General features: G+C 36.5%; 1 protein-coding gene across 1 annotated transcript; it reads right to left on the bottom strand.

Annotated features, from left to right (window-relative positions):
• Positions 1-364: 364 nt before the first annotated feature.
• Positions 365-5,367, bottom strand: LOC107192030 (E3 ubiquitin-protein ligase MIB1-like). Its single transcript, XM_015581208.1, has 6 exons — positions 5,152-5,367; positions 3,421-3,731; positions 2,740-2,914; positions 1,531-1,732; positions 1,031-1,188; positions 365-505 (listed from the first exon to the last, which is right to left on the bottom strand). Exons 1-6 carry the CDS (start codon positions 5,365-5,367, stop codon positions 365-367), a joined length of 1,203 nt encoding a protein of 400 aa, XP_015436694.1.
• Positions 5,368-13,287: the final 7,920 nt, after the last annotated feature.

The following is a 13,287-nucleotide window of genomic DNA, read 5'->3' as shown; positions in this document are numbered from 1 at the left end:
CAAGTATGAGAATAAAATTTGACTCTTGCATATGCAAATATTCTGTAATCCTAAGAAAATCTGTTGCGCATCATTTTCGAACAGTTTGCTCAAAAATGATAGAATTATCGTGCGGGTTATTGAAACTCCTCTAATTGTTTTCACGAAGTTAATGCATGTATGTGAGAAAAATTGAATACAATTTCGTATGAAAGCTAATATTGACAAAGAAATTTGTCGGAAAAATATATTTATACACATCAAAGCTTCATGAGACAAGTGTATAGTAAAATCTGTATCACTGAATGAATGCAATATTTAATCGCTCTTTTATTTTTTTCCTGTACTAAAAATACCGACATAATGAGAGATTATTTGTCTATGTTTAATAAAGCAAAATACGTCTATCCACTGCTTTCCGGCATATCGGGCACTCTGACATCCGGTCGCCACACATTTGACAGGTTCCGTGGCCGCACAGGAATATCATGTTCTTCAAACGATCCAAACAAACAGGACACATGGTCTGTGGGGGAGAAAAGGACGAAGAAAATAAAATATACAAGCTTATTCAAGCGTATTTGTTAATTTCGTTTGATTTACAGCATCAACATCAGAGTATGTAAATTCATCACTCTCGTTTGATTACGTTATTACAGTACTAAATTATACTTCACCACGGTCGAGTTGAACTCGTTTTAAATGTGTTTTTTTATAGTCTTAAATTATTTAAATTTTTTATACATATATATTTTTAATTTATTTTATAAAAAGAACTCACATAATTTGGAGGTTCTGTGTGAATTTAAAGATTAGAAATATAACACGGAAGCGCGAAAGAAATGTCCTGTTTCAATTTTGTTTCGTCACGTTTCAGAATAGTGTTCTCTCGTGTGGTTGATATTCAGTTCCTCAAATTGTCTAGCGAGAAATTTGCGATACGAAGTCTACGTTGCTTTGTTACGATGTACGCGCCGTCTATTATACAGTATACATAATTATGGAGGAAGCAGTGCTTGTAATATAATAACCGATAACGCTTATTACATACCTGTTCCTTGATGTCCTGTAGTTGCTGCTCAAGTTTCTCTATATCGCTGAGAGTTTTATCGATGCTTCCGTTGTTCATGAGAGGTTCCCCGCTTCCGGTGGCTTGCTTACTTGTTGTCGGTTCTTCTTCTGAATCATTCTTCACGTCAGAGATGTTACCTATTTACAATAGAATATTGCAAATTAACATGCAAGTTCTCCTTTTTTTTTAATTTATTTAATTATTGTTTGTAAAATATTCACACCATATATTATATATCATTATTCGCTTAAAAATGGTTCTAACCCATGAAACTTTTGTTTAAATCGATTGAAATTTTCAAAGGTTTTCGTGGACTCGCTTTAGTTCCAACGAAACGAACGATACTAATACAATTTTATTTCTAAGAAAATAAACATGAAGTTACATAGTAATATAAACAAGTACGCCGTTAAGTTTCATGAGAATTCGAAATCCCCACGTTAGTGCTTGAGGGTTATAAATTAAAACAGTTTTTGTACCTGAAGTATTGATGCCCTTAACGTAAGTAACGTCCCCACCCCCGCCGCAACAGAGGGACAATGGTGCCATGTGTTGAATTTGAGCTCTGCATTGGACGCATTTCTTCATAAGGGCAGCGCAACCTTCGCAGGCACACATATGTCCGCATGGACGAAACAGTACTCCTGCCTTCCGATCCGAGCACACAACACATTCTTCAATCTAAGAACCAAACAATTCCCCTCTTGTCACCTTGTTACGAAAACAATACTATTAATTTGATTTACGCCTCATTTTGTGTTCTTTTTTTTTTGTAACCCAAGATTAAAATTACTATAAGTCATTTGTTACAATTATACATATAAAAATTATTATTGGTACTTAAAAAGTGCTGGTTCCAATTTGGATAAAATTATTCGTAATAATCAGTTGCTCCGTTATGGTTTAGAGTGTTAGAGTTTAGACAATTGAAAAATTCTTGTTTTTATGTTGTTCACCAGCTATTTTATCAGACATGGGTGCGGTAGACTATGAAATGCGATTTGAATCTTAAGGTACAATTTTGTGTGAACATGTCCACTTGTGGGTTTATACATATGTTTGAATTTGCGTGCATATGACATTGATATGCGAATAATAGAACATTTTAGTAAGAGAGTATTGATATAAGTATGTGGTGAGGTATTCAGGTGATGGAAGAGTAGTGTAAGTTGTAACTTTGATTTTTAGAATTACATAATACTTCAATAAAATATATACATATATGAAGTAAATTTGTATTTCAAGCAGTTTTTACACTAATGAAATACTGTACATCAATAAAGCGATTTATTTTAATATTCCAGCCCCATTTGTTTTTTGTCCCATTTCTTGAATTCGCGTATCAACTTATTACAGAAAATTTGTTTACTTTGTAGTAATGTTCTTTCGTAAAAAAGATTTTTAGAAAAATCTTACGTAATTACTGTTTTAATAAGTTCTCAGACATTTTGTTGAAACAAGTAGTTCAGTTAGATTGATTTTTCCTCTGTTACATGTTTCGAATATTTTCACACGTTTTAATTATTTTATTTGAATTATTATATTTGGAAATTGTAATGTTTCTTCCGAACTAATTTATAATTCTACTTTTAAGTGTATCGAAATTTTGTAGATTTTTTCAATAAATTCATTACATCAAAATATTAAAATGCTGCCAAAAATGAATTTCAAAAAAATAAATATTTCACCTTCATTCTCGACAGAACGTTCTCCCTGCAGATCAGACATTTCTTCACCCTTGGCGCACAAGTGTTGCAACAAGCAACATGTCCGCAGGGGTTGAAAAGCATTTCACGTTTCCCATCCGAGCAAACCAAACACTCGTCGATCGTTGCCGATGGAGCTGTCGGTTCAATACTGTGTCTGAAAGTATGATTACGTACTGGATATTTACGAACTTTTGAAAAATTCTTTTAGCACATGCATTGTAACTAGTGACAACTAATTTGAACTATAATAAAATAATAGGACAGCATTAGGATTGAATGAACTCTGTTTAATAAGAAAAATACACAGTCAACCTGAAACTGTATCTGTAACCAAATATCTTTCGTAAGCGATACAACTATTCTACCAATGAAATAACGTTTTTTTAAAGGTGAATCTTACTTCGATGAAAAACTTTCATTCCGAGATACAGTTAGAATCACACAAACTTCGCGGTGCAAAAACGAAATTTATGACAACAGTCTAATAGTAGAACTTTCTATACAAATCATTTAGCGCCATCCACATTACGGACAAAGCAAATTTATCGATTTGGTTGCCAAAGTGTTGAAACCTTTCTGTTGCTCAGGGATTCGTTCGAAGGTAATGCACGGTAACGGGTCTTGCGTTTCCGGCGGCCAAAAGAGATTAGGATTACTAACGATTCTCTGTCCTTGTGGCAAGTAGTTAGTGTTTTGCAGAGATTCGGATCAGGACAGAGGTCAAGGGGAGTCTGTCCCTTCTTGTTCTTCAACTCCAGGTCGGCGCCATGGGCAGCCAGGAAGCAGGCAATGAACGAGCTGCTCTTCTTGTCCTGGCCCTGTGCGCCCAGACCCATCAGAAGACGTCCTACATCCTGAACGTCCTGCAGCTGTCGCAGCTGCGACAACGTGTGATATCTCAACGCTTCATGGAGAGGCGTGTCGCCATCCTTGTCGGCGACGTTCAGGTTGGCGCCCTCGCGCACCAGCAGCTGTAGCAGGATTTACGATCGGCATTTAATTATCGGAACTCGATGTGAAAGTTAATCTATCGTTTCAGTAACATTTCAATATTATGTATGCACGATACCGGTTCTGATGTTCTAATCGAGAGGTGGCAAAAAACGGAATAACAGATTTCTACAGGGTGTAACAAAAATGTTGTCCGACCCGGAAATGGGGCACTCGGGGGTTGAATTGGAACAAGTTTTTCCTTAGCAACAATGTAATCCGAGGCTTCGTTACCGAGATATTAACGAAAAACCGCGACTAATCAGAGCGCGGGTTTGCCAGACGAGTTCCCGCGCTAGCGGTGGCTACGCGCTGCGACTGGTAGGCAGCGTTACCGCGGGAACTCGGCTGGTAATCTCGCGCTCTGATTGGTCGGGGTTTTTCGTTAATATCTCCGTAACGAAGCCTCGGATTACATTGTTGCTAAGGAAAAACTTGTTCCAATTCACCCCCCGAGTGCCCCATCTCCGGGTCGGACAATATTTTTGTTACACCCTGTATACAGTGATTTACGACAATTAGGACTGAATAGTTTTAGGTTCTCTTACGTGAAAAAGTAAACGGAAAAAACTCCGTGTTTGATCTTACTCTAGGTTTAATCGTTTGTGTACTTTGTAACTGCGTAAAATCTACAAGCTAGTTATAATTTAGAATAGCTTCAAGCGTAGACTCGCAACATCATAATCGAAATAGCTATGAAATTTTGTAACGAGAATATTAATTGAAAAATATGTAATATCAATGAGTATTATGGTAAAAATATTATGTATTTATACATACATATATGTATATGAGTATTGTTGTGAAAGATTTCGTGTGTTCTAATAAAGACTAGATATAATGTTTGAAATGTTACTTGTAAATCGAATGTAAAGTCAAATACACCGTTTAACTTTGTACTTTTGTCTGATAGAAAATAGAACCTCCTGTGGGAATACTGTTTTATAGTGATTCTTAAACTACGTAAAAACTAATCTTTCTTTTGACCTGTGATTTATACATACACACTTATCTTCTTTAGAGATTATAAGCAGTTAGAATTTAAATGTACAATACGAAATTGTATAATTATCAATAAATAAAATTAAAATGCCATTCGAAGGAAATTAAAAGACTCTAAAATTACCGATATTAACTGTTATTTAAAAATTCTACCATGCAAACAGTTGTAATTTCGTATCACATATGTATCACATACGTATCAGTATGTATACAGTTTCAATAATGGGTATACTGTTGCAGTGCTGTTTCCATCAGAAAGAGGACACAATTCTCTGGGAGAGGAAGCTCGATGTTTGAAACGGTTTTTCAAAAGAAAATGGAACATTGGGAATGCCCGATGGATTGTTTGTAGAACATCGAATCAGAGGTGAATTCCTTTCTCTGGTGAAATAAACGTACACGAACGATCTGCGTGTGCTGTCGCTCCACGGCGAGATGCAGCGCGGTCTGCAAATTGACATTTTGCAAATCCAGGTCAGCTTTTCCAGCACGTGCGAGCTGTTCAGCAACTTCGACATGATTGTTGAGGGCAGCCAGATGAAGGGCCGTGTAGCCATCGTCCTTTTTCTCGTCAACTATCCATGGTCTCGGAAGTTTCGAGAGGAGTACCCGCATTGCACTGTAATCAGAAGAAAAAAAGCATTTGAATTCAGCGTTTGCCTCGTGATAGATTGATTTTAATTGCTACTAAAAATTCTCTGCATAATCATATATATATATAAAGTATTGCATTTAAAATATTGTATCGATTATATTAGAAAATTATATAGTTCTCCAGACATATATGTATATCCTATGTTGTATAAAAATTGTTATTACAAGTATCCAAGTATCAGATGAAGTTAAGTGTCTCAATAGACTTTTGTTAGGTAAAACCTTATAATTTCCCAATAACACGTGTTGGACTAACTACACTTAATTACATTTCAGATAGCACTCCGGAGATAACGTATTGGCATTCCAGCGTAGCAGTTAAGGGTTAGGTCGGATATAATTTATATAGAAAATAGGATGAAATTTTAGCCGAAAGATGTGCAGTCGGTATACATATGAATATGAAATACCAAAATTCGTGTATCTGTCATGCACGTTTGGCTTGATAGCTTCAGAATTATGGTTATTGTGATAAACAAATAATTCCATTACTTAAAAAAAAGTAAAAAAAAAATACGAAATAAGAACAAATTGGCTATTATTACTGTTAAGTTTAGTTGATTAAGGTTTTTAAACACATACGCTCGGAAATCGCAATTTTCGCTCGCGAATTCAATACGGCTTTGTTATCAAACGACGCGCAATCAATTATTCGACAAACGTTTGTAATTCGATGCAGCATTACTGCTTCGCATTAGTGTCGTTTGGCGCAGTTAACCGATGATAAATCACACGAAATCAAACAGATATTGGTCGTTCAGGTATTTTCATATCTATCGATGCGCATAGTTTACGCAGAAATCAACTGAAATCATTTTGGTTTATGATTGCAACATCATTAACAGACGCGACTATTGATTAACAAACATCCCTAAACTCCGATTAACAATGACGCTGTCCGTACTTACTGTTTGATTATTTAGTGGCAGATGTTCATGACAATACATATATTCACGATATACATATGTGCATCGTTTCGTATGACATTATGAAAAATGATTAGTGAAAAAAATAGTTGTATTTTTCACAACATCTGTTCAAATGTATTAAACCTTCAGTTAATAATTTAATCACCTTTACTTTTCACTATTTAAATATTTATTGTAATTATTAATAGAACAAAATTGTTGTAGTGTCGAAACGATTCTTATCACTTCTATTGTAGTTTACATAAAAAGCTTGCAATTTAATCGAAAATATTAAGATGACTAATATGTACATACCGTTCACTGTAGTTGTTGAAAATGTACTAAGGACTAGGTGAGAATTCCCTATAACGTACCGGTTTCGTAGATCGTACCTCATGTCGTCGAGGTAACTCCTAATTTGGTCTTACTACGTGTTTTTATCGACCTAATGTTTACAATTATAAATACAATTGAATAGAATGACGTTGCTGAAGTTCAGAAACTGACTGTCGCGTCACCTGTTTGGGGCCAGTATTTAAAGGAGTTCTTGTGGAAGGGGTGAACCCTAAGGTTAAGGAATTTAGAAAAGGATTTCAAGGTTGAAGAATTTAGAAAAGGACGACCTAGGAAATAGGGATATTGTGGAAAGATATTTTGGCGACATTCGAAATTTGGGAAAGGATACCTGGGAAATCGGGATGTCGCGAAAAGGCAGCATGGCGACATTTGGAATGCGGGTGAAAGTTTTCTCGGCGAACGGTCGAGTTCTTGGGGGAGGTGATTCGTTGGCGTTTATCGCGACACTCATCAATGTCTTCATAATTAATGTATCCATTTGTTGCATATTCTCGTATCGTATTACCGTTGTGTATAATCGTATCGTATCAGCATACGATACATTTTTATACGCAACGGTGCAACGCTTGACCTCGTCCACATTGATACACAACGGTCATACGATGCGAGGATACGCAACAAGTGGATATGCACCTTAATGGTAAAAGTATGAAATAAATGATCTATGTAAAGTATAAATAAGAAAGTTTAAGATTACACCGTATTGTGTGCGGGCTACAAACATTTTAAAAATTAGGTACGACTTAACGATATAACGTGTGACTAATTCATTTTAGCTGATAATAATAATAATTGTAATTTTATTACTTTTTCATTAATGCTCAACAAAGGGCTCCATTATTATAAAAAATATAAATTTTTTCTATTAAATGAAGCGATTTCCGCGATTATTAATAGTTTTCAATTTTTTGGTCTGCTCGTATTAACAATTTTTAGAACATAACTACGGTTGAATTTGCGTGGTAGTTCTTCTTCAGGAACAGTAACCTACAACGCCACGAGACTATTGCATTTTTGAAGGCTCGTGTGGATTTATAAATATATTCATAAATTGACATCTTTTTTAAGATTATTAAAACGTGAACTCTGTCTCGAAACATTGCCTAATTGATTCCAGAAACTCAAATTCAATTGTATCTTACCAGTTCTGTAAAAAAAAAATTAACAAGGTACCAATGTTTTTGAGTCTGTAACAGGGCAACCCATTTAACAACTTAATGAAGGAAAATAAGTAATGAAAGCAGAAAATCTTGAAGGAAATTCCGGGTACATCCGTTAACAAGACAATGAAATGGAATTGTGGAGATTGTAAAGGTAGCGAATTTTCCAGGCGAGTTAATCAATTTACGGCTATTGACGCAATAGCACTTGCACTCGATCCCTTTTGAATATTTATACCTATGAAATCGGTCGATTCGCAAGCTCGTGATTGCAGTCGCACTCGACTACGCCACGGAGCCCTTAGGGTTTGCTCGAATAAAAAAAAACTACACCACCGAAGCACCGTAAAAATTTTATAGTCTCCGAGTGGTGGTCTTTCTGGTGCAAGCGGAGGGACGTAAAATGCATAATGACGCCGAGAAATCGAATAAAATGGAGGTAGGGGCTGTTAAGTGTGAGTAAATCGATCCTGCGATAAAACGACAATTATACGAACTGATGCGAGTAATGGACTGTTTGCGTTAATCGTAAAAACAGTGTTCTTCTAAATAAACGAACCATACCGATGAATTTGTATTCCTGTTTTAATTTGTGATAACCACTTACTAACATAACTTTCATTGTACATCATATGAAATCTAATTTCGGCTTTCAAGTGTATTCGATTTTCTGCCTAATTTATGTTCATGTTTTACTTCGATAAAAATTCGGTATCTTCATAAGTGAGAACTATGTACACAACTACCCGAAGACATTCGAACTACGGTATATTCATAACGGAAATAGATAAGATAATACTATAACAATATTATAATTGTGTTGCGAAATTACATATCACTGTAAATATTGTAAGGCATAATTATATCATGAAGGCATATTTAAACCTTCGAGAGAGTGCGCGGCAAAGAAACAAATACCGTCGACGATACCGCCATGAAGCGACGTAGCGTCGTTCGCGGAGAGGGCATTGCGTTGTCGGCTAGACGAGAGTGCAGTTCTGCGTGTCTTGTTAAATAAAGTATGTATTAATTTTTACCGTTACAATCCTTTATTTTCGGCCCCTTATAATTCTAGAAGTGGGATAAAGGATCGATTAACTGTGGTGTGAGAAAGGTGTGATTTTGTGATAAAAGTGAATCACCATCATGTAGACGTCCCAAAGACTTTTAAAACGCGGAACTGAAGGTAGTCTTGAAGGAAAAGCATTTATCGACAGCGGGGGAAGAAGAACGAGTTGCTGGCCAGAATTATGTTTGAAAATGCTCTCGGCCTCGGCATTGCCAGGTATGAGCGTACAACAAAAACAAAGCGAGGTTCTACACCAGATGGGTTAGGTCAGAAGCAAGCAATACCAGAGCCGGCAAGAATGATACAACCAACGGGCTATGCTGAAAGTGTATCGCTCGAAGATGGATCGTAGCGAGAACGATCTCCATATGCTGCAGCGTGAATTGAACCTTGCGCGACGTGGAAACGCATTTTTACGTATGTCGTCTCCTTCTCTGGTTAACGGAAGCGAGCGTGTTACGAAGCAACCGGTAAACATTACTGCGGTGAGCGCATTATTATGCGATTATAAATAGTTAATTGAAAATAGTTAACTGAACAAAACCAACTACAAAGACATCTCAATAAATTGACCAACAATTTTCTGAACAACTTCTATAAAATTAGGTAATTGAAAAGATGAAAATCTTTAGATCGATCGAAAGTTGTATAATAGCGAGATCACAGTATTGCATTTGTTTAAACTTTGAAGGAAACATCGATGATCTTTACGTACATGTCAATTTAACATTTGTCAGAACCACTGGTTGGCCAGCACAAGCCAGTTGTTGCTTATGTTTGCTTTTGCTTTAATAAATAGAATGTAAATGCTCCCGAATTTCAAATCATCCTGTATGTTTAGTTGAAAAACGGAAGCTCTACGACTATGGAATCTGTGCGTGACAAGCAAAAACATGTGCGTGTGAATACGAAAAGAACACATGCACGTCTGTTGCGCCCCAACCGTGCTGGTGCCTTGAGGAGGTCCTGTCAGACAGCTATCACATCTCTTTCTGCCTGTAGCCTCAAGAAAAGTCGCTCCATGGGGTCCGAAAGGCGCAACCATAGTTGGAAATACAAGCATCGGTGAAATGACGTTTTTATAATTAACACGAAGTAAAGATAGTAACGACGAAATTATCTTTAGACATTAGAAAACTTCGTTACTGATACGGAGAAATTTAGGCTATGGATATTCATGTAAATATATACGTTTCTGTTAACGAGTTTATAGAAATTCATTATACTTTTGTGAAACTTTTTACTCCATTGAATTTTACGCAAGCGTGTATACTATGTATAAAGTAATAAAATCTCTAGTCTAATAATAATTGCAACTACTATCTGTTCTCAGTTCGAACTTCGAACTTCGAACGGGAAATCCAATTGATAGGAAAATAAGTATAGATTTTTACCACAATCACAGAACAAAATAGAAAATGAAAAAAAATAAAAAAATAAAAATGGTAACGGAAACACTGTGCTCGAAACGATACAGACGTTTCCGGACGACCCAATATTATTAGTTTCTGAAATAATTTCAACCTTTTCTAGTTCCAGTAGGAGAAGTCAGTCTTCATAAATTCTAAATAGACCACACAATGTATTTATCGCATCTATAAATGTTCAAGCCATTAATGTAAAAATCTTTATAACAGAATAAAATTCATTTGTTATGAAGATTTTTAAGTATTCGATGTATAACCGAACGAAACTCACTTCCTTAAATTCGTCCTGGGAAGCGTAAACATGTATAAACATAAATGTCCGCAGTCTAACCAGAACCAACTCTAGACGTGTAATATTGCCATTTCTGGGTCAGGAGTAAAAGGGGCTACGAGTAAATGATTTGTGAGGTTTAGTTCTTTATTAACATCGACGATGGCATTTGTCCTGATCTATATAAGGCAGCTCAATGGAACTGCTTCATCCTTGAAATTGAAGCATTTTCTAGTCAGCCCAATTCTATAAATGTTTACGTAACACGCGTATAAATTAGCGTCGGTTCGCGAGCGATACATTAACCGATAAAAAATTTTATAGCCGGTGCCGATTGCAATAATATCGTCGGCGTGACGTCACCCGTTGCTCGGTTACTGCAGATGACACCTGTATGATGTATCTTCTGCCGTATACATGTTGTGACGTGCACAAATATCGAACATGTCGCTGTCACACGATGTCTCGTTCTGTTAGATGCGCGCTCGTGACATACCGTCGGACCACGTCCCGTCAAGTTGCAATTTGAACGTTGGTAAATGCTAGATAAATTGGGTGGCTATCTCCAAGATGTTTTTAAATGCTTCTCCGATTTTTTTCGATCTTTCGTATCTGGAATAATGGTGTTATTTTTACGGATCGTTTCAGAAGAAACACTGTATAACATAGTTAATGTTATCTTCACGCGCGTATTCATATTCATCTTAAGTCATCGTCGCTAATAACCACGCATATGCAATCGATGCGACGTAAGAAAAAAAATAAAAAAACGTTGGCACAAGTTCCGACAGTAGCAACTAGCGCAGCGAAGTAAGAGATAAAAAATCCGTGATTTCGGCGGGTTTGGTAGTTCTTACAATTATTGCCGGTGAATGGCGTGGTTCAGCATACGGGCAAGACACTTGCTCGAATCTCGTTCGTAACGAATCGGTATCATCCTACACACGTGTACGAACTTACATGTAGATATATCGTGCATTTAGTGAGTCACTGACAAACGGGGCATCATGGCAGAGTCTACCGAGAACTCGATGTACACGCGCCTCTGTTCTTTCTCTCTCCGCGAAACGCTCTGTTCGGTGGCAGTGAGTCAGTGGCGGGATCACATGGCAAAGTGCTAAATATAATTGACACAGTGCAACCTAGAGACCGTGCATCGCTTTCGAAAAACACTTCGATCGCGCTGAACAATTTTCGCCGTGATCCGTGGAACGAACGAGAATTCTTGGATAAATTAGGCCCGTCGCAGTTCACAGACAGCCATTGGACGGTTTCCCAACGTTCGAGCTTCGAATACACACACTCGGTGAAATCTATTTTCTCATTTCCTTTTTCCCCTCCCTTGGACTCTATGTTAATTTTGTCCTTGCCCGTGGTCGTACAGTGAATGAACGCAGTGGACCTCCTTCGTATTGTTCTTCGAGAATTTTAGAAACGGTATTTTCCGAGAAGTACACTTGGTCCGTTCGTTGATAAAAATGGCAAGCGAAATTTTTGTTGCTGACTGTGTAATCAAAACGATGTACATACATACATCTCCAGGTGAGTTATGTTTGAGCTAATGGGATTGAACGAAGTATGATAAACGGGGATTGACAATTAAGGGAATTCTAGGAATCTATATGTACATAGATATATCAAAATAGGGAATGGATTAAGATTTTGTTTTTTATAAGTACATTTACAATAAATTTATCTTCCAATTATACTGTTTCTAGATGAAATTTCAAGCTTAAAATAATGTTTGTCAATGCTCATAATTACATTTCTTTCTAAACGAGTAATAAAATAGTTTTTTCTAAATTATCACAGATGTAGTAGTAAATAATATAAATCTTTCGTAATGTACGTACATAATGTCACTGCAGTAGTACAGAATACTAATCTTTCTTAATGTATACATTCCAAATTCCAATGTATAATCATCACTGATAAAATAATTTTTGTTGCACTATTATATTTTTATGCCTGCCGTTGAAACGACTCGATTTGTTATAAAATCACCTAAATAACATTTGTCGTTCAGTTATACTATACAGTCGAAAGATTATTCAACATATGTGCATACGAACTATATACTTTTCTTTTGGAAGAAAGTGCGATTACTCCGTAAACTGGCAAACATTCATTTAAATTAGAGACATTCATAATACGTATATGTATTTACAAATCAGCGAGAGAAGTCGCGATAGCGAATTCCTAAACTGCGAGGCTGTTTATCTCCGCAACTTTGTGGAATTCAGACGAAATTCCATTTATCTTCCTTTTCGTTTGGCCGTGCGTCTCCTCGGGAGATTGTTTCGAAGTTTTCGGATTTCCTATCAGTCATTCACGTCCGCCGAGGAGCCGATTCGATCAGAACTCCGCGCGATAAATAAAGCTTCAATTTCTCGTTCCACGCCTTGCTGTCCATCAATTCTTCAATTCGAGGAGCGCGTATCGTCGACGCACGCTGAAACGTATTCCGCTCTGATTCTCGAGGACGTGGAAAGTTTGTTTTTTGTAAATTCTACTGCTTTAACGAGGATTAACTGAAGTCTTGCTGATAATCGACTACCATTAGATTTTCATTGGAAATTATGATGAACTTTAGGGTAGGACACTGAAGGAAGGTACATACTGCCATACGCTAACGTTTTTAAAAAAATAGTATTAATATTATTTATTTTAAATCCTATGTATCGTTTAT

This window comes from Dufourea novaeangliae, unplaced genomic scaffold (genome assembly GCF_001272555.1).
Source record: "Dufourea novaeangliae isolate 0120121106 unplaced genomic scaffold, ASM127255v1 scaffold295, whole genome shotgun sequence".
NCBI lineage: Eukaryota > Metazoa > Arthropoda > Insecta > Hymenoptera > Halictidae > Dufourea > Dufourea novaeangliae.
Note: the sequence above shows the minus strand (reverse complement) of the source record. Positions and strands in the feature narration are given on the sequence as shown.